At 44.0% G+C, this 27,510-nt stretch overlaps 1 protein-coding gene across 1 annotated transcript; it reads left to right on the top strand.

Annotated features, from left to right (window-relative positions):
- On the top strand, nucleotides 1-24,833 carry MTMR9 (myotubularin related protein 9). Its single transcript, XM_061461126.1, has 11 exons — nucleotides 1-68; nucleotides 587-776; nucleotides 3,659-3,767; nucleotides 5,445-5,570; nucleotides 14,790-14,963; nucleotides 16,528-16,745; nucleotides 17,543-17,704; nucleotides 20,217-20,358; nucleotides 20,958-21,178; nucleotides 23,394-23,545; nucleotides 24,264-24,833. Exons 2-11 carry the CDS (start codon nucleotides 592-594, stop codon nucleotides 24,413-24,415), a joined length of 1,641 nt encoding a protein of 546 aa, XP_061317110.1. The 5' UTR covers nucleotides 1-68; nucleotides 587-591; the 3' UTR covers nucleotides 24,416-24,833.
- Nucleotides 24,834-27,510: the final 2,677 nt, after the last annotated feature.

The raw sequence follows: 27,510 nt of genomic DNA, 5'->3' as shown, positions 1-27,510 counted from the left end.
TGATCCCGCGGAACGGTTGCGGTGGTGCCGCGGGGCGCGACGGGCTTTTAGCGGCAGCGCCCTTTCCGGTAAGGCGGACGGGCCCCATCGGAGGGCGGGGATTGGCTCCGGTGCATCACGTGAGCTCTCAACATCCGGCGACGGCCCGTGGTGTTCCGGGCTGTGCCGCTGAGGGGGCACGTACCGGAGCGCGGCGGGGCGAGGGGGTCGCGGGGCGACTCTGGGGCTGCGCTCCCACCTCGGCCTGCCCGCACGCTCCCCTGCCGCTGCCTTCCGGGCGCCGAGCGGCTGCGGGACCCCACAGCCCCCGCTCTCGGTTCGGCGCTGCGCCGCCCACGGGGAAAGTGGCCCTGGGAGAGCGCCGGCCTCCTCCGAGCGGGCTCGGAGCTGTCCCTCGCTCCGCGCTTCCTTCTCCCCGCAGCGTTTCCCCACCCTGCGAGATGGGATCGCCCTGCGGGTAGTGCCGGTGCCTGCCCGCGGTGGCATAGCGCTGCGCCGTGACCCTGTTCTCCCTTCTGCTCCTCTGCGTGCTGCTGAGGTTACCCCCATTCTCCCCAGCACGTTTTTGTGGCTTACCGTTTGCCAGCAAGCATGGAGTTTGCGGAGCTGATCAAGACCCCCCGAGCGGACAACGTGGTCCTGCACCGCCCGTTCTACTTGGCGGTGGAGGGGACTCTGTGTTTGACTGGCCATCACCTCATCTTTTCTTCGCGGCGTCATGATAACGCTGAGGAGCTGTGGCTGTTGCACTCCAACATTGATTCTATCGAAAAAAGGTATGATTGCTCGTTTTCCTGCCAGATCGTTTGTGTCTCGGGGCTGAAAAGTGGTTGTCAGGACTGGCCTGCACCTTGGCTGTCTCGAATCGAGGTTTAGAGAGAAAAAAGGACGATCAGAGCACAGGCCAGAATACTGGCATGGGCAGTTAATTAATTCTTATTTTGGGGTATTGTTGCTTGACAGTTTTTTTTGGTCACAGAGTCAGAATTTTTATGCTTAAACACCTTTGTCAACAGTTTTCTGTGTTAATTGTTTAGTGGATTTCATCAGTAGATCTTGAAACACTTGATAAAAGATGCATCTTTGCCACTGTTCAACGGAGGTGGAAGCTGAGGCACTGATGAAGTGATTTCCTTGGGTCACTCACCGCAGCTGATGGCTGAAGCGGACTCTGAACTTTCCCAGCCCGAGATCAGCCTCCTGCTGCTCAACAGCATTATCCCCTTACTTCTCCAACTGCTCATGGAAATCAGTAATGCTTGAACAGCATATTCCTTGTGGGAACAGTGTGGGAGAGCCGAGTTGTAGCTGCAGCACTCTATTCTTTTCCTTGCCCATCCCCTTTTGTTGCAGGCACTTATGGATTAATCTTCCCATCACTTCTGCCTGCTTTACATGTAGTGTTGCCCCATTGTGCTTATGTTGTTGAGTAGCAGTCCCACCCCACCCGGTCATTGTCTTCTGCTTCCTTGTCGTGGTCTTTTTTCAGTTTCACAGAATCACAGAATGGTTTGAGTTGGAAGAGACGTCATCCATTTCCAAACCCCTGCCATGGGCAGGGACACCTTCCACTTGACCAGGTTGCTCCAAGTCCTATCCAGCCTGGCCTTGAACACTGCCAGGGATGGGGAAAAATCAAGCAGCAGCAATTAAAAATATCAGGTTGCCTCAGAATCTGGGAATGGGTGAAGTACTGGGTGCTGATTAAATTTGTTCCAGTGTTCCTGATATCTCGGTGCATTTCTGAGAAATGCTGCGTCTTGGCCTGAGGGTGGAGAGAAGCAGAGCGGTGGAAGCCTTGGGGAATCTGTTCCTGTCTGGTGCTGCTCAGTCATCAGCGTGGTTTGGCCTCATCCTTCTTCCTGCTGGTACTAAACCAGCTGTTGTTTTGAAAATTATTATGGCCAAGCTTTTCTTTTGTTTTTATTTTTGTATGAGCTTAGTTACGGTAGTAATGTGAGTTAATACTGAATAAGCAGATAACACTTGTAAGTCATGGTGAGGGAGCAGCACACTGCTAGTTCAGTATATGATTTATAGCAAGATTAGCTATGCCTGCAGATACTCACAGCCTTTATTACCAGCCCTGGTTTCTAGAAGGTTTCCAGAGTAGACATCTGCCTCCTTGAGAGGAGCATTGTGTGTAACCGCAATGAAGCTTTCCTATATAAAAGGATTAGAATATATTCTTGGTGCTGGGGAGGGTAGAATAACAAGACTCTTAAACTAATAAATGTTGTAGAATGGTCCAGTTTGGCACTACTTCAGGTTATTAGTGCACAACAACTGCGATGTTGTGCCAGATTCATAAAAATACCTTCTCCCACTTTCACATTATGAGTCTTTTGTACAAAACAATGTTTTCCCTGATTATCAGATGGTCATCAAACTGCTTCTTAAATGTTTGTAGCTTTTTAAACAAATATGACCTGTAGGGTTTATTGAGGAGTGGAGCAGTCTCTGGTGATTTCCTATAGTGGTTTTGCTTGACGGAAACACAGCCCTGTTGGTGTGTTGTAGCTTCACTGTGTTATTTCCTTGGAGATGTGTTAAAGAGAGCTGAAGCAAGGGCAAGCCATGTACAGACTGGCTCTGCTAGAGCGGCAGAACCCTTCTGTCAAAAGGCCTGTAGTTCTTCCTTCAGCACTACCCAAATTATAGTTGGTTCTGCATGTTAACCTTTGCCTGCACAGGATAGGTAATAACCTTTCAGCTGTAATAACAATTCCAGAATAAATTACAGGCATCTTCTGTAGTACAGGTGAAGCAACCCAAAGCTTAGCAACAGGTCTCTTGAAGCATGCACAGCCCTGCCTTTCCTTGTGCTGAGGGTCAGGCCATGAAGGACTGAAACTTTGTCCTTCAGGTCTTGCCTGCTTTTGCCTCTTGCATCATCCTGGCTGCTGCAAGCACTGCTGTGATGTCTGGGAGACTCTGGTCCTTTTCCTCAGTTCATTGCTTTATGAACTAAAAGCTACATCTTTCCTGTGAATGCTGGTAGCTAGTTAATGTAAACAAAACACTGATGATTGGGCATCGTCCTTTCTGGTTTGTAAGGAAGACTGGTGAGAGCATCTGTAAGCTGTGTTTGCTCTGTAACATAGAGCTTTTTCTGGGAAACTTGTTTTGTAACCAGCAGTGACCTTAACGTCTCTGAGGTCTCCATAGTACTGCAGGTGTATCAGAAACCAGATTTTCTTGTTAAAGACATCGGAGTGTAATGTAGCCAGACTGAAATGTTATCTTGAACATAAAACTAAACTCAGATGTTTCTAGCAATCCTCAGAGTTTCAGTGCATTACTTTAATGAAACTGGAAACTGCCAGCTGAAGCTTACAGTATTACCAGAAAATAACAACACACCTTTTCTCTTTCATCTTTTAAAGAAAAGCTGGTAGGAAAACCTCCTTTTATCTCATAATACTTACACTTGCACTCACTGCTGCATCAAAGGATAGAATTTCCCCCCCCAAAAAAACCCTTGCAAATACCAAATAAAGAGGTGGTTTTGTTTATTTTTTGAAAGATTATATTGCAGGCAAATTAGTACTAACGGAATTTTGTCTTGTAGACGCATGTTGTAGGAAGATCTGTAATACCTCATCTTACCTTAGATGATCCTGTTCTCAAGAGATGCTTTCTTTGTGTCTTGCTATAGGTTTGTGGGCTCATTGGGTACCATTGTTATAAAATGCAAAGATCTGCGGATTATTCAGCTGGATATACCTGGAATGGAGGAGTGTTTGAATATTGCAAGCTCTATTGAGGTAAGAATTCAAAATATTAAATAACATCTGGGTTCTCAGATCCTGGTCTGACCTCAACCTTAACAGCGTAGCACAGGCTGGAGAGGCTCCTGAGAAGGGCCACAAGCATTGGGCAGCTGTATGAGGAAAGGCTGAGAGAGCTGAGCTTGTTCAGCGTGGAGAAAAGAAGGCTCAGGGGAGACCTTATCCCCATGTTCCAGTATTTGAAAGGTGGCTACAAGGAAGATGGAGACTCCTTTTTATAAGGAGTCACATAGAAAAGATGAAGGGTGATGGGCCCAAGTTACTCCTGAGGAGATTCCGCTTGGACAAAAGAGGACAATTTTTCATAATGGGAACAATCAACCATTGGAATAATCTCCCCAGGTGGACTGTCCGACCCTGGACCTATCTAAGATCCAGCTTGACATGGTGCTGGGCCATCTTGTTGAGCTCATGCTTTACCGAGAAAGGTTGGACCAGGTGTTCCCCGAGATTTCTTCCAACACGGAATTCTCTTGTCGTAGGTTAAGCCCAGCTGGCAACTAAGTACCACACAGCCATTCACTCACTTTCTGCCCAATCCCCAGTGGGATGGGGAGGAGAATCAAAAAAAAAATAAAATCCATGGTTTGAGATAATAAAAGTTTAATAATTGAAATAGTAGTAAAATATAATAATAATCATAGGAAATATATAAAGGAATAAATAAATGATGCACAGTACAATTGCTCACCACCTGCTGATCGATGCCCAGCTCATTCCTGAGCAGTGATTGGCTCCTTCCAGCCAGCTCTCCCTATTTTCTAAACTGAGCATGATGCTCTCTGGTGTGGAATATCCTTTTGGCTAGTTTGGGTCAGGTGTCCTGTCTCTGCTCCCATCCAGTTTCTTGTGGCCCTCCTCACTGCCAGAGCATGAGAGACTGAAAAGTCCTTGATCAGGGTAAGTGCTACCGAGCAAAAACGGTGTTGTTATCAGCGTTATTCCTAGACTAAAGCCAAAACACGGCACTGCACCAGCTGCTAGGCAGAAAATTAACTCTATCCCTGCTGAAACCAGGACATCTATGATTCCATGAACTTTTTTTCCATTTAGGAAGGCTTTTACTGATGTTCTGGAAGCAAAATGAGAAAACAGCACAAAACACCCCATAAAGAAAACAGTCACCCCAAAAGCCCCAACCCTACTTTTCTTGATCAAATATTTTGCTGTAACATTTGGTAAAATGAAGCTCAACTTTTTTACGTTGGAGCATGAGGACGCAAACTCAAATCAGACCAGTTGAGTTTCATGTGTCTCAATGTTAGGTGATTTCCTGAGTTTAAGCTCTGATTATTTAAGTAATCAGGTAAATGTCATGTAGGATGTGTTTCATACTTGTTCAGTGTATATCTTTCTCATCCTTTGGGGTGTTGTTACATAGTGAAGCCTACAAAAATTATATCCTGTACAGACCTCCAATTGCAGTTAGATTGCTATAACCTGCTTTTGTTTGTGCTACTAAGTTTTATGTGTTTTAAAGTACCTTGCTGGTAATTTAATAACTCAAGCTTAATGGCTGTATGCTTTTGGGTGTCTTAAGTTTGTATCACTGATATTAGAGGAAAATACTATTTGATGTATGGTTTTTTTTTTTTTAAATAAGATAGCAGATTGAATGAATTAAGTAGCTGTTTATTTCTCTTCCCTGCACAGGCACTTTCCACCCTGGACTCTGTCACTCTCATGTATCCCTTCTTCTACCGGCCCATGTTTGAAATCATTGAAGATGGCTGGCGCTCTTTTCTGCCTGACCAAGAATTTGAGCTTCTCAGTTCAGTAGTAAGTTGGATCTTAAGGGTATGTGTAGGTACTAGGATATGCTTGTGCAAGCAGTGAAGTTTTTCACTCAGTAGTGTCTGAACTGGAAATTGTGGATGTTAAAAATAGCTGTCTGGTGTCTGGGTGAAATGTGTGTTGTTCAAATACTCTGTAAACATCAGACGCTTCTGTTTATGTGCTGAATATTCCTGTTTAGCACTTGTGTTTCACCTTGTACAAATGGAGTTTTGAGGCCTATTTTAAAGTTCCAGCCTTCATGTCCTCCCAGGTAAATGTTTTTGTCCTTTGGGGATGGCTCTCCTTATTGTGAGAAGAAATTAAGCACCTCTGGCCTGGGTTTGTTGTACTTAGCTTTCATCCCACTCTGCTTCAGATGCAGTCTTTGTCAACCCCTTAGTTGATATGAGGCTGTTCTTAAAAAAATCACTAAGGATTTCTTGGCTTTCTAGGAAGATGCCTAATTTGAAACACTCTCAGCTCTGCTTCATGCTGGGGAAATACTGGGAGGGTTTAGAAAGCAGGAAATTTCCAGTCCTGTTCTTCCAGGTGCTGTAAGCAGTTGCTGGTATTATTTTGGTACCTGTAGGGTAGGAATTGTTCTTGTGGCATTGCCTGTTGTATCTGTTATTCAAACTTTCATTCTAGGATGCTAAATTCGGTGTAGTGGGAGTTGACTGAGTGTAGGAGCCAATCTGTTTTAATAGCGCTTTGGGTTAGCATCTTTATGTTCCAGGTCTTTGTTTCACGTTAAATATGTGCACTTGCTGCATCATCTTAGGTTTCTGAGACCATGTCCATTAGTACAGCACCAAAGAACATTGATTTTCCTTTTCTTTTATCTGCAACCCAGCTTGTCTGCAGCATTTATCATTTCCTGTTTATGACTAATAACTGAATAATATGATTAGCTTGACCAGATTCATATGATGAGATCACTAGAAAATTAAAGGAATTGAGAGATGTTTCTATTTTTGGCTCATAATTAGAGTACTCTCACATGGCCTATCTTCACCTGCTGTCAAAAGACATGCAAACTGACCTGTTAAAATAACTAGCACCACAGTTTCAGCTTTAATTTCAGCTGGGGAAGTCAAATGTGATCAGTGTATCCTGATCTAGAAGCGGCAGATGCTTTCCCAGCTCAGCAGAGGAAGCTTGCAGGCATTTCAATGAGAATCAAAAGGCCAGAAACTGGAGTGCTATCTGGTGAGAAGGGAGGAGTATGAGAGCAGGATTGGAGGCACCAGAAGGAAATCCTTCAGAGCTCAAGGGAAGATTGCAGGAGATGGTTCTGCTTCTGTTTGTGTTTTGTTTTCTGTGCGTAGCTGAAATAGTTCTTAGATTTTAGGGATCCAATCACTTCTCATGGCTGCATTTACTAGCATGATACCAGGGGTAGCATGGCTTAAAAATGCATGGGCACCTTATTCGTAAATGTCTTGGCTTTCTGTACATACATTCCTTGGAAGGCTTGCATTTAGAAACCTGATTACTCTATAGCTCTGCATTTCAAGGGCAATAATTTTAAAATATGTGTGTCTGATGGATGTTGGTTAATTCCTGGCTTTTAACCCAAACTTCAGCTGTAACTCCCTTTTTAACAAAATGGTGACAACAGCTGTCATAGAATGGTTTGGGTTGGAAGAGACCTTAAAGCTCATCCAGTTCCAGCCCCCTGCCACAGGGAGGGACACCTTCCACTAGAGCAGGCTGGTCAAAGCCCTGTCCAACCTGTCCTTGAACACTGCCAGGGATGGGGCATGTTCAAATGATTTATGTTTCCTGAGCAACAGATAAATGTATTGTTGACCAAATATTTCTTCTTCTGTAATTAAACTGTCATATGTGACAAGCTAGAACAAGTAAATGGTTGATTTATCTTTTTTATCCCATAAGTCAGATGAGTAGGATACAGAAGGTTACTTCCCTCTCCATTAAATCATCTGTCTGGATCTGTTATTCCTTACCTTCCCCAATATGTTAACAACTTCTTAAAAACAGCGTTTCAGCCACACTGCAACTGTAGTAATATAGTTATTCCAATTTGTCTGCTACAGAAGAGTTGTTTTTAAACTGACACATTCTATAATGACAAAGTAAAACTATAAAAATTAAAATCTAAAAAAGTTCAGTAGTACATTAAAAATCAGACAATATATTATGTTGTTATAATTTATTACCATAATTTAAATGTTTATGCCTTGTGTTACCTAAAGGGAGCTTACAAGAAAGCTTGAGAGGGACTCATAATAAGTAGTGATAGACAAAGGGGAATGGCTTTAATCTGACAGAGAAAAGATTTAGGTGAGATCTTAGGAAGTTTTTCCCTGTGAGGGTGGTGAGGAGCTGGCACAGGCTGCCCAGAGAAACTGTGGCTGCCCCATCCCTGGCAGTGTTCAAGGCCAGGCTGGACAGGGCTTTGACCAGCCTGTTCTAGTGGAAGGTGTCCCTGCCTGTATCAGGGGGTTGGAACTGAATGAGCTTTAAGATCCTTTCCAACCAAAACCATGCTTTGATTCTATGATTATCTTGGCATATGTTGTGCCAAATGTGTTTTTCATACAGCATATGTACCCCTTGCACAATTTCACTCCATTGCATTGATCTGACAAAGTGTCATCTAGTGTTGTCTCTAGAATTTGATAGCAAACACTTGAGCACTTTGTCCCTGTGCTTACCTCTGGCATTAGGGACGCTGCTGTACTATCGCAAAATTCTTGCATTTAGTGCATGAAGGTGTTAAGAACTGTAAGGCTGTCTTTGGTCTAAAGGAATCGGATTAATTAAATTTCAGTGGGCTGTCACTTGCTGATAGCTGTTAGCATGTGTGCTACATGTTTATTTTCTTGGGAATAACCTGCAGCACAGGTCAACAGGGCTTTTGTCAAGTGACTTTCCATGAACTGCTCTTTGGGTAAATCCAACATATCAATAGAGTCGTTCAGCTGAGAAGTAAGTCATATTAAGAAATTGGCTCAATGCTTTACTAAATGTCACAGCAAAACTCTACCAAGCATGCAGGCTCCAAGTTATTGTACTGTGAGATGAGACTTTAATGACACTACAGACAAATACATGAATGGAGTAAAAGATGCATGGGATAGTTCATGTTTGCTCATACAGCTTTATATTGTGTTCTGTTTTTCTTGAGGTACTGGGTAGCACATCAGATCTGGATTCATTATAGGTATGGCAGCTCTTCCTGGACAGTTCAGTTCAGCTGTGCTCTGCTGCACTGGAGCTTCTTATTTTGTCTCTTAGAAGACAAGCATCAATCTCTGCTTGCCTCTGTTATGTTTCCCGTGCATGCACAATCTGTTGCTAATAGGTCTTGTTGCCTTCTGCCTGTTCCTTGAAAATAGCCTCTCTCATTTCTGTTCTGCAGGATCCTTCAAGGTATCTTCTTTCCCAACCCTTCTTTTAAGGCTTACTAGTAGAGTGTCCTGGGTTCAGCAGTAGCAGTCATTTTTCTCCTCCTTGGTAGCTGGTGCAGTGCAGTGTTTTGACTTTCAGCTCGGGAACAGAGCTGATAGCGATGTTTTGGTTTGGCCAAGGACTTTGTGAGCCTCATGCTCTGCCAGGGAGGAGGGGAAGCCAGGAGGAAGCAGAGACAGGACACCTGACCCAAACTGACCAAAGAGGTATTCCATACCACAGCACGTCATGCCCTGGATGTAACTGGGAGTTAGCCGGAAGGGCTGGGGAGTCTGCAGGGTTGGAGGAGGTATGGGTCGGTGCTTGGTTGGGCTGAGGGGGGCAAGTTATCGGTCGGCTGGTGCTGAGGTGTTGTATTCTCTTCCCTTGTTATTTCCTTTATCATTATTATTATCGGTGGTAGCAGTAGCGATTTGTGTTATACCTTAGTTACTAAACTGTTCTTATCTCAACCCGTGGGAGTTGCATTCTTTTCGATTCTCCTCTCTGTCCCTCTGGGAGTAGGGGGGGGGTGTGAGTGAACGAGTTACCTGACTGGGTTTCACACTGTTTTGTGGAAAATGACCTCTCCTAGCAATTTCAGCTTTTAGAAGGAAGGATAACTGGTTTAGCCTTTCAGTAATGTTTGAAAATCTATATATTTAAACAAGTACTAGGACAAGAAAAGCAGAAATGCAAGAGTTAATTTTTCACTGTGTTTAAGAAAATACTTGAGGCTACTTTCTTTTTTCTTTGAAACCCTCTCTCCTTTCTACTCTGCCCCAGTTCTTTGCTGCTTCCAGTCTTAACTGGAATTAATTTTTTCTGATCCCGTAAAGTACAGATTTCTTTCTGGGAGAAGTAAATGTTAACTGTGTGCTTAGAGTTTCCCACAGCATACTGGTGATACCTGAAGATGAGGTCCACCTCTTCTGCTTCACTGCAGTCCTTACTGCTTCTCATATCTGCATCTACTGCATGTAGCTGGATTGCTGTTGCCTTGCTCTTCCAGTTAGTAATGGCAATTTTTGCTTTCAAGTTGCAAGACAAACCCCCAAGCAAAAGCCAAGAAGTGACTTGGACTATGAGGTTTTACTGTCATCTGATGTGTGTTGTAGTGTATTATAGCAGTCTGAAGCTGGCAAGGTTAACTGGGTCTCTGCAAAAGTAGCTGTGATACAGAAGATAAATGGTGCTGATTGTTGCTGTGCTTTTCCTCCTTCCTATGTAACAGTAAACTATCCTTGGGTGACATAACAGTCATCTGTCCTGTAGTTATAAATGGTGAAGAGGGTAGGTTATGGGCAGAGTTGAATTACCAAAATGGGAATAAATCAGGATGATACTCTTCCATTCACAGAATGGTTTGGGTTGGAAGGGATCTTAAAGCTCATCCAGTTCCAATCTCATGCCACAGGCAGGGACATCTTCCACTAGACCAGGTTGCTCCAAGCCCCATCCAGCCTGGCCTTGAACACTGCCAGGGATGGGGCAGCCACAGTTTCGCTGGGCAACCTGTGCCAGGGCCTCACCAGCCTCACAGGGAAGAACTTCTTTGTATTTAACCTGAATCTCCCCTCTGTCAGTTTAAAGCCATTCCCCCTTGTTTTGTCCCTACAGGCCATTGTCAAAAGCCCCTCTCCAGATTTCTTGTTGGCCCCTTTTAAGCCCTGGAAGCTGCTCTAAGGTCTCCCTGGATCTTTTCTCTGGGCAGAACAACCCGATCTGTCTCCATAGCAGAGGTGTTCCAGCCCTCTTACTGTCTTCATGGCCTCCTCTGAACCCACTCCAACAGGTCCATGTCCCTCTTGTGTTGAGGGCCCTGGAGCTGGATGCAGGACTGCAGTTAGGGTCTCGCAAGAATTTCTTCTTATGCTAGTCATATCATTGGCTGCCAGTGTCTCAAAAAGCATACCTCAGAGCTGCGATTTTTCCCTTCTCTACCTCCTATGTAGCAGTGAGGTATTTATCAGTTCTATATCCATGCATATTTTTTCCATTGTAAAAAAAAAAAAGAAAATGCACACCATTGTATGAAATTTGCTGTAATTTAACATAAACACCCTAAAAAGCTATAAAAAATATTACTGGTGAATTAAAAGTATGAGCTCTTAATATAGGACCAATCAGCCTCCCTTATGTGATCCAGAACTACTTTCATCTCCAGCTATGACATGATTGCCAAAGGCAATTTAACTTTGCATCTGGGAGAACCTCTACTTTTTATAAAACATAGATGTCCAGGGAAGCTGTTTTGAGTCTTTTGAATAATTAAATAAACTTACAACAGGGACAATGCAAAACTCCCTAGATAGGCTCCTGAACAGAGGTAGCAACATATGTTCTGGCTGGATGGCCACAAGCAAAGAGTTGTGGTCAATGGCTCAATGTCCAGCTGGAGACCAGTAATGAGTGGTGTCCCTCAGGGATCAGTGTTGGGATTGGTGTTCTTCAACATCTTTGTTGGTGACATGGACAGTGGGATTGAGTGTGCTCTCAGCAAGTTTGCCGATGACACCAAGCTGTGTGGTTCAGTTGATACCCTGGAGGGAAGGAATGCCATCCAGAGGGACCTTGACATGCTTGTGAGTTGGGCTGATGCCAACCTCATGGAGTTTAACCATGCCAAGTGCAAGCTCCTACGTCTGGGTCAGAGCAATCCCAGGCACAGCTACAGGTTGGGCAGAGAAGAGATTCAGAGCAGCCCTGTGGAGATGGACTTGGGGGTGTTGGTGGATGAGAAAATGAACATGAGCCGGCTTCAGTGTGCACTTGCAGCCCAGAAAGCCAACCGTGTCCTGGGCCGCATCAAAAGGAGCGTGAGCAGCAGGTCGAAGGAGTTGATCCTGCCTCTCTACTCTGCTCTTGTGAGACCTCACCTGGAGTATTGTGTGCAGTTCTGGTGTCCTCAACATAAAAAGGACATGGAAGTGTTGGAACAAGGCCAGAGAAGGGCCACGAGGAATGGTCAGGGGACTGGAGCACCTCCTGTATGAAGATAGGCTGAGAAAGTTGGGGCTGTTCAGCCTGGAGAAGAGAAGGCTGCGTGGAGACCTCATAGCAGCCTTCCAGTATCTGAAGGGGGCCTATAGGGATGGTGGGGAGGGACTCTTCATTAGGGATTGTAGTGATAGAACAAGGGGTGACGGTTTAAAATTTAAACAGGGGAAGTTCAGGTTAGATATAAAGAGGAAGTTCTTTATTGTGAGGGTGGTGAGGCACTGGAATGGGTTGCCCAGGGAAATTGTGAATGCTCCATCCCTTTCGTTGTTCAAGGCCAGGTTGGACAGAGCCTTGCATGACACTCTATAGTGGGAGGAGCCCATGGCAGGGGGCCTGGAACTAGATTATCTTAAGGTCCTTTCCAGCCCTAACTATTCTATGATTCTATGATTCTTGATGACTGTAATGCACACAGCGTGTGCCTTTCTCAGCATCTTTTTCTTAGACTGCTGCCAAAAGGTACACTTCTGCTGTCTCCTATGCCACACATTCCATGTGTTGCATCTACTGATGATGAAAGTATTGTGAATCGCATCAGCTTGTCCATCTGATGGAAGGACTTCATTGCCAGCAGACCTTTCCAAGTTGATCCTAGTTCTCCAATGGGCCAGTGACCAAGTCATATTTATACAACTAGGTACCAGTTAGGAGCTATAAGGCAAGAGGTTGTAAGGCTCTAGAAGAAAGGAAGGAGGAAGATACACACATATTTGTGATCAAGCTATGTAATTAATGCCTGCTAAACCAACCTTCCTGAATTCATGTGGGGTTTTGTGTATTCTGTTGCCACATAATTTAACTGTTACGCTCTTCTCTTACTTTCTGTGATATCTGCTTTATCCTCCTACCTTTTTGTCTAACTGAAACTTTCTTTGAACACAACTGAGCAGAGTTTTTTATGAGAACTGAAGTCTCTGCCTACTGCAGTGGCATGTCAATGTTTTCTGGTCTGTACCAAAAACACTTCAGCTGAGGAGTGAGTTAAGGTCTTGTTTACTCTGTCACACTTGTGTCATGTTAAAGCACAGGAACTAAGAGGAAAATAACCCAACTGCGTTGAAAATAGCTGCCTGTTCCCTTTTCAAAAGATTTTTGTTTCCTTTAAGCTTCATTGTTCTGGAACTTTTATAGGTAAATTTGACTGCTATTCTGCTGCTACTTTTAAGAATTTAATGCTGCTGTTAAAATCAAAACATGCTGTAGAGGCTTCTGGGTCATTTTCCTCACCAAAGCTTCTGCTAGCAGGTTCTGTTTGCCTTAAGAAATACCTGATAAGGATGCACTGACTGATGCAGCCCAGCCAACCCGCTGTCCTGCTATTAAGGACCATGAGCAAAGTTTGTGCCAAACTTTAGGCAAGGTTTTGCTGTGTAATATGCTCCCCTGGGAAAAATATATGCCTGTGGCCATCTGATGTACTTGAATGATGTCCTTAATGCAGGAGGCAGTGGTGTGGTACCAGCCCAGAAGGAGCAAGCCCTCCACGAAGGCTGGGCCTGTCTGAGGATGCAAGTTAGGGCAGCTCTTCCCACTTGTACCTCAGTAAGTGAGGACTCCCTATCAGTGAGGCTACTGACTGACCTCTGGTTTTGCCTGAGATGGGGCAAAGTCTTGTGTCTGACCCTGGGTATCAAGTAACCTGAGTTCTCATGCCAAGTGCTTCTTAGGGTGCAGGGTACCAATATTCACTTCTTTCACAAGTGTTTGACTGTTGGAAATTGAAAAATTATGCGAGAGTTTATGATGAGACCTGTGTACTTAGATGCTGTGCTTGGTGCCAGGAAGTGCTTTTGGATGAAGAGCCATAATGCTTTACATAAAGCAGAGCCCATAGAAAAGAACCAAGCTAGGAATGTTTAACTGAAATTTTAATCTCCAAGCAGCTTCAATCATCTGGAATTGGTGGACATTCTTGCCTTTTTTTGCTATCTTTGTCTTGTGGATAGTGTTACCAACTCTGCTTTCAGCACAGGTAGAGGTTTGAGCCCATGTTACCCCAGTCTAAATCTGCTTATGTGGCAATACATTTCTGTTCTGGGTTTGCTGAGAGATAGGCATGCCATGTTCTTAATTCCTATGAGATTGAAGCTATCTGCAAATGCAGTTATGTTGTAGTGTGCACTGCAGACAGGCTGCCTGCTGTGTCTGAAAGAATTAAAAGCCACAATCACGCATTTCTGACCACGTGGGCTTATTTTGTGCTGTTTGTTGAGGATGTGGATAAACCAGATGGGGAATGAGCCATTGTTCAACAAGTCCTGCACCTCAAGGAGTAGAGCCACCTGATGAAGCTCAAAAGCAACAGAAGAAGTTATCTGCACACTGGGTAATGAGCTTCTGGGAGCTGCTGCAACAAGATAATGTGATTGCAGCCAGCATCAGGAAGTGTGGGGAAAATAATTACTCAACAGACCTATAAATGGATACTAAAAGGATTAGGCAGGAATATACCTTCTAATATCTATAATACGGCATCTGAGAGATAGGGGATGAGTGCACCGCAGAGAGTGGGTGGGCTTCTTTGTTCTTGAATAGCTTCTCTTTTGCCAGTTTTTTTGTTGGAGACAGGATAACGGTGCTGGGTTTGATCTGACCGGTTAGGGTGGTTATGGTATTAAAGGGGATCCAGATTCCTGCAAGAACAAACATGGTTATGCCAGTAGTGACAATTGAACTTTCATCTGTGGTGCAAGTGGAATAGGTAGGTGATAAAACTGTGAACATGGAAGGTCCAATTCCCTAGTATGCAATGCTGTCATAATATTTCTGACCCAAAGTCTTGTGTATTCTGATTTCTTTCAGACAGATGAATGGCGTCTAAGCTGCATCAATAAGGATTTCTCTGTCTGTCCATCCTACCCTCCAGTTGTCATTGTCCCCAAATCCATCGATGATGAAGCGCTTTGGAAAGTTGCCATGTTCCGCCATGGCAGTCGCTTCCCAGTCCTCAGCTATTACCATAAGAAGAATGGGATGGTAAGCTGCATTTGAGTAACGATTCTACCAGAAGGAAGTATGTGAATCTCTTTGTTTAATAAAAGCAAACTTATGCTCTAGACTTAATATAGTTCATGAGATGTTCACTTAGTTTATTTTCCAAGTTACTAGGTGTTTGCAGTGAAACTGGTTCTGGGTGATGGAATGAGTAATCTCCATCCTAGTAATAGCTCTTAATCTACTTACTTATGGAGCGTATGTGGCATGAGCTTGCTCACAGCAGGAAGAGCAAGATGAGACTTGTAAAGCTACCGCTGGCACCCTTACTTGTTTTGTCTGCCAAGAGGCTTCATGCTGAAAGGATGGCAGAAACCACATTGTCCTGTCGCGGGGTGGTGGGCTGTCTCCTTCGTAATAGTCATGATGACAGCGAGCGTGCCCACAGCCAGCACCGCTTCTGCTGTGATCAGTACAATCTGTTCCTGAGCCTGTCAGTATAACATGTTTCAGGAGTATCAAACTCTTGTTGTTGCACAGACTTCACCACCTTCCGACAAGCCAAAATGTAATTGAGTGTCTGATACGCTATAATTAGGAAATGCACTTTATGAAATTGTTGAGTAATTCTGTGTATCTTCTGCTGAGGTGCCCAGTTCTGAGGATGTTAGGATGTCCAGCCTGCGGCTTATAAACTTGATCCAGGCTTCTGAGTCAAATACTCTAATGTCTTCTCTCCTCCTGTTGCCAAAATTGTTAAGCTCTGAATTAGAAGACATGTAGTCTGACCTAGCAGTACCTTTGTGCTTTTTTTACTTTGCTTTAAAATCAGCCTTTCACCAGTTTCATAAGTTGTGCTTTCTGCTTTTTCTCAGCCTGACTGAAAACCATTAAAGGAAGATTTATTCCATTATCTCTCTGGATTGTGTACTTCTCAAGTTATGAGGAATATAATAGAATTTGGCTAGAAGTGCTTGAACCTGTGACAGTAATGCTTCCGGCCCTGCAAGGGTTGTGCTTAAAAAAACTGAAGGATTCAGGGCAAGGGAGAACAGCAACTCTAGGAAGAGCTAGAGGGACATTTTCTGTGCAGCAGTCAGTGCAGATCATGGTGTTCACTTGTCTGTGTCCAATCCACTTGTCTGGTGGATTGAACTTGAAGCAGATGGAAGCAGGAGGTGCAGTGGGGTGAGAGCTGCACTTGCTGGTGCAACTCCACAAAGAAATGCTGGACATCCAGGAGGACCCCACTTGGATTTTACCTCTGAACTGATGGAGGAAGCTTTTTTTAAGATTGATCTATCTCACTCCTATAAGCATTATTACAATGGTCTGAGTTGTAAAGGAAAACAGGAGCATGCTGTATGAATTTTGGCAGCAAGCCTCTCTAGAGCTGTTCTCCATGCCTGGAATGGAGATTTGGTGAGGTATTTCATCAGTTTGCAGTCTACATTTACAGACCCCTAAGAAATCCTCTGGTGAAGGGGTGCCCTTTGTGTAGTGAGCGTAAATCTCTATTTTTGGCTTGGAGCCCAATTGATCAATTTCTTTCAGTCTTAAGTCTCTCCATTTCCAGTGCCTGATTCATGGTTCTTTGTCTCTGCAGGTCATGATGCGAAGTAGCCAGCCTCTTACAGGTACGAATGGGAGACGGTGTAAAGAAGACGAGAAGCTTATTAATGCCACCCTACGGCCTGGCAAACGTGGCTACATCATTGATACCAGGTCCCTGAATGTTGCCCAGCAGGCCAGGGCCAAAGGAGGGGGCTTTGAACAAGAAGCTCACTATCCCCAGTGGAGGAGGATTCACAAATGTATTGAGAGGTGGGTGAAATCACGCAGTCTTGGCTTTGTAGGGTTATATTGGCAGATCCATGCTAGCTCCATAAAGTATTTGCTTCTGTAAGAAGTAGCTCTGAATCCTGATTCCTGATTTTTTTTTTTTGCAAAATCGGGGTATGTGGATGATTGAAGTATTTAGCTTCAAAGCTGTGTTTGGTTCCTTGTTCTGATCAGCCTGCTGCAGGTTTCAGACATTAGGTAATTTCCTCATGCCATCTTTTTCTCTGACCATCTGTAGCTGCACTCCAGCCTTCCTGTGTTCCACTTTGCAGTAGTGCACAGGAATGAGCAAGTACCTTGTCAGAAAACTTCTGCAGGTGAGGATTTGCTCTGTGGCAGTCACCTTCCTCTTATCCAGTAATTTTCTCTGGACGTCTAGTTTTGTTTAGTCATTTTGGGACAAGATACTAAGTTAAATAGACTTTTAATCTGACTTTGTTCAACTGCTCTTAGTTCTGGTGAATCCTTCTACACAGTCATGCATTAATATTACTGGAGCTGTTGAAAGGCCCTAGTGTTGTAATGCCTTATGAAACAATTTGTTCTGAAAGGTAAGAGGCTGCTTATGTCCAAAGAGTAGTGTTCTGCTGGCAGCTAGCCACGGTGAGGCTTTACCAGCAAGAGCAGGTTTGCTGAATGAGGAGATACGACTTCTATATAGGGTCAGTCTGAAATAACTGTATAAAATCATAGTGCTTTATTTAGAGATCAGTTAAGCACATTGTCCTGATGGCTATGTTACTGCTTACATTTTCAGTAATATTTTGCTTTTCCCAAAGGTTTAACATTCTGCAGGAAAGCCTCATCAAACTTGTGGAAGCTTGTAATGACCAGTCGCACAACATGGACCGCTGGCTCAGTAAACTGGAAGCATCCAACTGGCTGACTCACATCAAGGAGATACTAACTGCAGCTTGCCTAGCTGCTCAGTGTATTGATAGGTACATCTTCAGAAAGCCTTGAGTTTCTCATTCACTCAATACAGATTGCTTGTTAAATATCCTTATTTCCACTTTAAATACTAGTGATGACCACCATGAACTGCCTTGTACCCATGCAAGATGCTGTTTCGTCATGGTTCAGGAATGTTCCTCCAATAAATCCTGCTTGCATTTTTAGAAGTACAAGCCTGAGGGAGGAAATATTGACTAAACATATAAATATAGATAATCGAGTTAAGGAGTGTTCCTATGTCTGATGCAACCAGTCTAATTTAGTTAGTTTAATGAAGGTTTTGGTTAGAATGTGCCCATCTGAAATGCTGTTTGGTAGCCTAGTCAAGTGAGAACACAGAGGGTTTGTTTTTTTAAAGTAATCTGGTTTTAGCTGAAAGTTTCCAATACCTGACTTCTGGAGATGAAAACAGTGGTGTTTCCTTGTTTTCCTCAGGAGTTAGCCCAGTACTTTTTCCTCTTGATTTTTTTTATCCCCACAGTCTTATCTAAGCAATCCTGTTCATCCTTTGTAAGTGCTTTTACCTGATGTTTCATTGATAAATACTGCTGACTTGGCTGTCTTGTCTTCAGACCACAGGCTGGAGAGCAAAAGCTGTCAGGTGTCAGGGTTTCTAAGACCAAATGTAGAGCTCTAAATGTTGATTTCTTTGTGGCTCTGAGGGGAAAGCCCTTCTCAAAATACAGGGAAAACTTAGCTTTTCGTACCAGCTAGGGAATGTGCTATACAGATACACAAATAGGCTGAAAAGTATCGTTAATGCAGTCTTGCTGTTTTACCAATAAAATAGGAGCTGCCATGCTTTTTAAAAGCACTGACAGTGCCTGTTTAGTTATTGACTGTGTCAGAAAATGATTGCTCTTGATCAATAATTTTATCTGTAATTCTTTCCTGCATGTGTGTAATGGAAGTTGTGTATAATGAGAAAGACTGGTGATGAACTCATCTGGTTTCTTTGGGCAGTGGACAATTTCATCATTTTTGTTAACCTCAGCTTTGCTTTTTCTGTTTACCTGGAGCTATGGCAGGCCAGGTCAGCACTGGTGCCTGGCCTGCCTCACTCAGAGCCTCGAGATCATAGCTGAGCTGACAAGGATGGGTCATTTATATTTGCTGCAGGGAGGGAATGACTGGGACAAATCTTGCAGTATCTTAAAGGTCTGAAGCCTGAAAGATGAAAGGTGAAAACAGTGTTATTCTGGTGTGCCCCACTTTGTGGAGAGCATAGGCTTGCAGTTAGCCTTTGCAATTGTGCTTGGCTGCTAAGCAGCCTCTCTATCTGCCACTGCCTGGGGAAGGAGATAAAGTATATCTGAAGATTATCTATACCTTAAAGGCACTGGGTTTATTTTAGACATAGGACTATAGACAAAGATGTTTCAATCCTTAAGGTATAGATTCTTAGGGTTTTCACTTCAAAAAGCAAGTAATATCTGCAGGGTTACTTGCTTGGTATAAAGATCTTTATTATCCATGCATTGTTGCGTATGTTGGATCTCTGCACAGAAACAAATACAATCTGCAATTAATTTCCTTTCTAGATTTAAGGATGTTTGTGGAACTGAGATACTGGGTCAAAGTTTAGGAAGAGTAAGAGGGATGAAAGGCATTTAATGCCATCCAGTTCTGTCTTTCGGAGCATATAGATGAGATTCTGATACTACATCCAAATACAGCCTAGGATAGAGAAGAAGGGAGGAAATCAGTTGTCCTGGACAGTCCCCACTGTAGGGAGTGATGGAATGTGGGGCCCTAGCAGCGCACAAAACCTTCCTGCCCCAAACTGTCTTGGCTCCTTTTGCCCTTCACATTGTTCTGCTTCACTTGTGCTGAATAGTGAGCCTTTGGGCTTGCCTCTTTGATGAGCTTCCTTGCTCAGCAAACTAACTCTGCTGCCTTTCTGGAGGCCAAGCTCTGCCTTTTCTTTGTTTCTTTCTCCTGACTTGGGTTATTGGTTTATTTTTTTTTTTGGTAAAACCCAGTTGAGACCCAAATGCAATTAAGATTTAAGCAAGGATCTCATAGTATTGTTTTGCACCTGGGGGATGATATGTTTTCATTGCAATGTTTATGGGAATATTTCAGAGTACTTAGCAAAACAATAAATGACACAGGCAAATTCTGAGATGCGTTTCAATGCTATAACTCAAAGGGTTACCAATTCAAAACGGTGAGAACCGCAGAAGAGATCTCGCTGTGCATCTTCTGTCAGCATGGCAAATCCTTGATTTCCAGGATGCTTAGCAAGAAACTAAGACTTAAGTGATGCAGAGCGCTGGTTAGTGTTGGCGAAGATCTTGGGTGGAGAAGGTGGTACAGTTCTATGCAGGGCAGGGAGTAAGCTTATGGGAAGGAAGACTGGGTAAAGAACCAGCAAAACCTCAGCTTTGTCAGGGTAGCAACACTGGTGTCTGTGGGATGTAATGTCATCCATTGGGATGCATATGTCCTTGGGATGTGGTGGGCTCACTCATTCTTTACCACTTTTTTCCTTCCCAGGGAAGGTGCGTCAGTACTAGTCCATGGGACTGAAGGAACAGATTCAACACTCCAGGTAACTTCTCTGGCACAGATTATCTTGGATCCCAGGTGCAGGACCATACGGGGCTTTGAATCTCTTGTTGTGAGGGAGTGGCTGCAGGTAAGACATGCCTATGGACAAAAGGCAATCTATTCCAGTAACGGTTGTATTGAGAAATAGCTTGAGAGGCAGCAGACAGGTTGGGCCTTGTTGCAGGCTTGCTAAGTGTGAATGGCTCTTTGTCCTAAGAGCAACATCATTAACTGAGTCATTTGCACCTTTGGCACTCCATGGGGCTGCTGCCTCTCATGATGATTTGGTTTGGGGGAGCTGCCTGTTCTGCATGCTCAGGGTGAACAGCTCTTTAGAAAACACTGTTCAGACTAAACTACAAAACCTTAGTATTCATTGTACAAAGAAACTAAAAGACTCCTTGTGCTTTTGCAGCTAATATTTTCAGCCTGGTGCTTTGAACCTACACCAGCTTGTTCTTGGTAAACTGATCAAATACAGGGCTATTTACATAGCCTGAAACAGGCAGCAAAGTTGGTCATGGTTGCTAGCAGTCTGTTACCGGATGCTTGGCGAAATTACCATTGTAGAAAAGAGTAGCAGTAGTATAGTTGCATGGACAGAACTAGCTTTAAAGGTTTTTTTTGCTACATGTACTCGCATCCCAGTACTTTGTCTGTGATGCTTTCTCTGATTCTTACCTACAGGCTGGTCACCCTTTTCAGCAGCGCTGTGCCCAGTCAGCCTATTCAAATAGCAAGCAGAAATGGGAGGCCCCGGTGTTTCTTCTCTTTTTGGACTGTGTGTGGCAAATCCTTCGTCAGTTCCCTTGCTCTTTTGAATTCAACGAACGGTTCCTCATTATGCTCTTTGAACATGCTTATGCTTCACAGTTTGGGACTTTCCTGGGAAACAACGAAAATGAAAGGTTGGTTAAGGATGCTTGCTTTGAAGCCCTTAAATATTGGGCTGTATTGGACAAAAGTAGAAAAGTTTCTTAGTTTGAAAAAGGGTGAGGGTGCTTGTGTGGTCTCCCTTAGCACAGGTGAGCTTCTTGTGTTGCAGTTATGTAGTCTGATGCAATATTAGAGAGCTTGTCCCTCTTACAAGTGTTTAAGTGTGACTAAAGAAATCTGTGGCTCAATGTCTTCTCGGAGACCAGTAACGAGTGGCGTCCCTCAGGGATTGGTGTTGGGATCGGTCTTGTTCAACATCTTTGTCTGTGACATAGACAGTGGGATTGAGTGTGCTCTCAGCAGGTTTGCTGATGTCACCAAGCTGTGTGGTTCGGTTGATACGCTGGAGGGAAGGAATGCCATCCAGAGGGACCTTGACACGCTTGTGAGGTGGGCTGATGCCAACCTCATGGAGTTTAACCATGCCAAGTGCAAGGTCCTACACCTGGGTCGGAGCAATCCCAGGCACAGCTACAGGTTGGGCAGAGAAGAGATTCAGAGCAGCCCTGAGGAGAAGGACTTGGAGGTGTTGGTGGATGAGAAAATGAACATGAGCCGGCTTCAGTGTGCGCTTGCAGCCCAGAAAGCCAAACGCATCCTGGGCTGCATCAAAAGGAGCGTGACCAGCAGGTCGAAGGAGGTGATCCTGCCTCTCTACTCTGCTCTTGTGAGACCTCACCTGGAGTATTGTGTGCAGTTCTGGTGTGATCAACATAAAAAGGACATGGAACTGTTGGAACAAGTCCAGAGGAGGGCCACGAGGATGATCTGGGGACTGGAGCACCTCCTGTATGAAGACAGGCTGAGAAAGTTGGGGCTGTTCAGCCTGGAGAAGAGAAGGCTGCGTGGAGACCTCATAGCAGCCTTCCAGTATCTGAAGGGGGCCTGTAGGGATGGTGGGGAGGGACTATTCATTAGGGATTGTAGTGATAGGACAAGGGGTAACGGGTTAAAACTTAAACAGGGGAAGTTCAGGTTAGATATAAGGAGGAAATTCTCTACTGTGAGGGTTGTGAGGCACTAGAATGGGTTGCCCAGGGAAGTTGTGAATGCTCCATCCCTGGCATTGTTCAAGGCCAGGTTGGACAGTGCCTTGAGTGACATGATCTAGGGTGAGGAATTCCTGCTCATGGCAGGGGGCCTGGAACTTAATGATCTTAAGGTCCTTTCCAACTCTAACTATTTTATGATTCTATGTTTCTATGGTCTGAAGGCCATGTTCTATGGAACTGAAGACCACTGAATGAGTAGAAGGGAAAGGCAGAACTGGTATTATGGATACAGAAGGCAATTTAAAACTCCCTATCAACCTTTCTGCCCTTAAAATAAATCTTTGCTGAGAAGAGACTCTTCTGTCTTCTGCAGGGCTGCTGAACTGGTCATCTGCAAAACCAAGTTAGACTTGAAGCCAGTAAGATGAAATTTGAAAGAGTTTAGAATGTTACATATGATAACCTGCCTGTCACATCTGAACATGTCAGCCTGTGATGACAGAAAATGTTTGAAGTCTGATGTTAAGCTTGTGCTGCCTGAAGCATTCATAGGGATGGTGAATCTCCTGCCTGGTGGTAGTTCAACCTGCTAGCGTAAGCAGAATGAGGTCTACCAGAATCTGAGTATTAGAGACCCCTGTGTAACTCCTGGAAGTGGGTTTGACCAAGAGGAGCAGCATCTCTGTGCTCTGATGCTTCCTGCCACCAGAGGGACCTCCTCAGACGTGCCCATTGCACAATTCCAGCAGTAACACTGCTTTAATGTACTCAGAATTGCACTACCATCCTTCCCTGATGCAGACCTGTCACATCCCCCAGCTCTGTGGTTGAACACAGGCGTGTTCATCCTGTGGCTGAACACAGGAGTTCAACCGCTTTCCAAACCTGGCAGTTGAACCACCTTCGGGAGGTGACTTTCTTCATGTGGACAGAAGGCAGCTGACTTCCACCCAGCTTATAAACGTTCTTGCCCCATCCTTTTCTTCAAAACTAATTGTAATCGGCCAGGTTGAATAAATTGTTTTAGGTTTACACCCTGTGCCATGTTGGTGAGAGGTATTGAAGGGATTAGCTTGAATTGCCTGGGCTAGTAGCATATGGAGAAGCTTGAGGCCTTCTAGGTCATCGTGGTTCTGACAAAATGAGTCTTTACAGTACAGAAGTGAAAACTAACTTGTTCCTATGGTTTTGTTAGGTCTAAGCTGAAGCTGCCACAAAAGACTATGTCCCTGTGGTCCTGGGTGAACAGTTCTGAAGAGCTGATAAAATTCCAGAATCCTCTTTTTGAGGCCAACAGCCTTGTCATCTGGCCCTCTGTTGCCCCACAGAGCCTGCAGCTCTGGGAAGGTAAGCCAGGCTGGCTTTTTCTATTACAGGCAAATATATATTTTGTGGCTATTCCTAAAGCTTCTTAAGGGTTTGTTCCTGTTGTCTCTGCTCTGTGCGTAGTCTGTCTCAACTGATGGAGGTCTTTGAAGTCTGTTCCAAAGTAGTTTTGGCATGCGCCATCCCCAGAGGCATGATGCTTTTTCCTTCTGAGGTTTGGTACATGCTACTCTTTCCCAGGGAACCTTACAAGTACCATTTTACAGTACAGTGTTTCTACAGTACCTAATCCATAGATGTTCTGCAGACCTCATGGTTTTCTTCTATATCAACCAAGATTTGCCTTTCTCTGTTACTGGCCATGTTGGCCAGGATAATCTATGTGCAGTGGGTTCCCTGCTGTAGAAACTTTCTTCATCCCAGGTACAGAGAAACAAGGAGGCTGTCATGGCAGGGTGGAATCTGAATATGTATTGGTCTGATCAATATATGAGGAAAAAGGGAATGAAATAACCTCTTTAGTTTGGTTTGGTTTTGTTTTGTTTTTTTTAATTAAGCTTGTTTAATAGAGCAGTGAATTTGGAGAGTATTTCTTGGTCAGTATTTTTAAATGCTGTTTGGAGGGGAGGGTAAAATGCATAAACTGTATGTACATTACTTGAGAGCTAATGGAATATGAGTAATGATTCTTCTTTGTAACAGGGAAACCTTCTGATTTGTGCTGTCTCTGGACTTTCAGGTGTCTTTCTTCGATGGAACAGGCCTTCCAAGTTCCTGGATGAAGCCCAGGAAGAAATGATCAACATCATAAAATACAACAAGCAACTTCAGGCAAAGGTTAATGCATTGAGGAGGCAGATAGCAGAGATGGGAACAGATGACAGGATGTAGGAGAACCTGTGAGCTGGCAGGGCTTTGCCTCAGGTCTTTCCTTTCCAGTCCCCTTTATGTTAAAGACTGAACATGGAAAGTGCATGTATTACAGAGCCCTCTGGGTACAGCTGACCCTCAGTCCTCCCATTGCTGAAACCTCCACTTCACACTATGTACCTCTCTGCTTTTTGGGAGGGCATTTTGTTTTGTTTACAGCAGACTACATGACTGGGCACAGCGTCCTCCTCTCTTGGCAGCTTTTGTGTCTCAATATTGTGTACAGTGTCAGCAGAAGCTGGAACTCTTACCTCCAAGCAACTGTGTGGATGACCAGGATGGGCCAAGAGACCAGATGATTCAGATTTATTTTGGACTTATTCTGGTCTTGTTGAACTCTCTCGACACTCAGCAGGATGAAAGTACAAAGTTATGTATAGATAGGTAAAGGCGTTTTGTCTGAAAGCACGTTTTCTCCAAGAGTAGGTAAGGCAGCTTAGTTCCTTAGATTGTACCATTCTCTAGTTTTTCCAGGAAACTGTCTACAGGTTCTACTAGTCTATATGATACCCTCAGTAGCCTTCACATCTAACACCTGGGGTTTTTGTGTTAGTATTGGCTTGGGAGCAGTAAATTGAATACCAAACCAGAGTGAGAAATTTCAGTGCAATACAAAACTGAAGTAGGGATTCTGCTGCTAATGTTTAAGCCATGACCTTCAGGTAGAATTGTCCAGCATGGACGACTATGTAAGGAATAACAAACTTCTTTATTCTACCTGGAAAACAAAAGGGTTAAGTAGTTGGCAGAGGTGTTCACTTGCAAGACAGTGGCTCAGAGTTGTCCTTTTAACTAGAATCAAGCTGCCTTCTTGAAACTTTGAACTGCACTGGCTGGTTTTCTACACTTGAACAGCTTCTCAGCATTGGTGGGGTGCAAGAGCAGGGCTTAACCTGCAGCTCAGCAAAGCACTTTTGCTCCACCTGGTGTGCTTTTTCCTTCATGCTTTTGCAATAAATTTGTGAAATATCAAAAGCAGAAGTCAGAAGTTAAGGTGATCTGGCACACCAGGTAGCTGCTGCAGAAGAAGGGGCCATCACTACAAAAACACTAATGATTTAGATCATTTGTAGCTGCTAAAACTGCTTGAAGACTTTAGGGATAAGCTTTTTTCCAAGTAACTGTATTTTGTAGCTGGTCTTTGTGTTTCTGTGACTGAAGTCTGCTTTTATAAAATCAGAGGTTTTGCTAGAGAGTTTTTTCTCTTAAGAAAATAATACAGATAAGAGTGGGTCTGAAATATTAACTCACCTAGGCTTTTGTTCAGCTTGATTCCATTGGTAGCTGTACATGACTGAGAAGACTTGAATTAACGAAAGTGCACATGGGACTGTCTAAAAGGGCACTTGCTGTTAGCCTGTTCTACTGAAATGAATGGAGCTGCATCAGGTCAGCATTGATCTCTTTGGAAATGAGCTTCTGTGACAGTTTAATCTCCTTTTGGAATGAAGCTGCCTTTATTTAAAAGCCACTTCATATAAAGATAGATATATGTGAGAATGCAGCATCTTTAGCTGTCATAGAAGTATCTGGAGAGTAATTGCAAGAATCATGTAACCACTAAATATATTCCAAGACAAGTTCTATAACCAAGAAGCTATGTATAAGTGCTGCGTTAATGCCTTTTGCTTCAGTCCTTATTTCTTTACTTGTTTTCTTCTCAACTGACCTAAACCTAGGCCTAAAGTCATCTGGCTTAAAAAATAAAAAGATCCCTTTTAAACTGATGTTCACTTAAGGCAAAAGGGTAATTCCACTACTTATAATGCCTATTTCTGTTTAGTTTTGAAGAGTGACAGTCTTGCTCACTAAACGCAGTCTGCACATAGGGAACGCTTCCCAGGGCAGCTGTACTGCGTAACAGGGGAGGCACAAGTTGGCCATGCTTTCCTCCAGACGCTGTCTTCTGGAGCTGCCTTCTGGTTATAATTCAAATGTAAGCCCCTAAAGTTATTTCTCACCCTTTAAAATTATGTCTGTGGGATCTGCACCTGCCTGGGTGCTGTATCCATATCCAATTCAGGATTTCTACTGTTCCTGTACATGTGAAATGCATTCTCGCTAACCAGATGGGAAGGATTCAGAAGGCGTTATTTTCCCCATAATAGGCTATACATGAAGCACACTTAAAGGTTATGCAATTTCCTAACATAGTAATTATGTATTGAGCTAAATAATAGGGAAGCAAAGAGGGTTTTTTTTGATCTAATTGCCTGGCTGCTCTAGTCTCTCATGCAAACTGCAGGCATCTGAGGAAATTGGGTAACCAGCTGTGACAGCTAACAAAAGGCAGCAAATTCTCTCTGAGCTGGCATTTCATCCTCGACGGGTGTATCAGGACTGAATCCACACCCCAGTGCTGTGTGCTTGCCTCAGCTTAATGTGATTCACAGCCTCCATGTGAAAATGCTGGTGTCGGTCTGAGCAGCCACAGCAGTTTCTTCCCTCTGCTGTGTTGGCACTGCAAACAGCAGTGTAGTGCTTGTAGGCACTGCAAACAGCAGGAGCTGGAGGCTTGAATTAACCTGCAGGTCACCACCTTCCTGAGGTGTTACCTGGAGCAGTCCTGTAAGGTATTGCACATGATGTGTGGGCCCTTGCAGGTGGTACTGGGAGAAGACAGTTCACAGACCTCTTGTACCAGGCTACTTGCATGTTCTCTTTTAACCTTTCTGTTCCCAGTGCTTTCTAGGCTCCAGTCTGGTGGCTACTGGTGTAATACACAGTGGAGCACTTCAGAGCTTTGCTTACCCGTGTGTCCACCACATTTATTCACGTATTTAATGTTGATGATCAGCTTGCTTCCTCTTGGAGGGCCGTATCTGAACTCTGCCCCCTGAAGTCACTGACACCTTGTTTGCAGGTCACCTCATCTTCCTGAGCCGTAAGCACTGTGGCTCTGCAGCCTGACACTGCCTTACACTCTTGCTAACAGCCCTGCTTCTGCTCTTTTGCACATAGCTGTCTGTGTAATAAGCTGGACACTGAGGGCCCCCTTCCCCAAATTCTGGGGTAAATCAATGTGGACACTCTGCCATTTACCAAAATTAAAAGTA

The sequence above is a fragment of the Pezoporus flaviventris genome, unplaced genomic scaffold (assembly GCF_033815535.1).
Source record: "Pezoporus flaviventris isolate CSIRO_AGI_PZ_B2104156 unplaced genomic scaffold, CSIRO_AGI_Pfla_v1 ptg000031l, whole genome shotgun sequence".
Taxonomy (NCBI): domain Eukaryota; kingdom Metazoa; phylum Chordata; class Aves; order Psittaciformes; family Psittacidae; genus Pezoporus; species Pezoporus flaviventris.
This window is presented reverse-complemented; position numbering and strand designations above follow the sequence as displayed.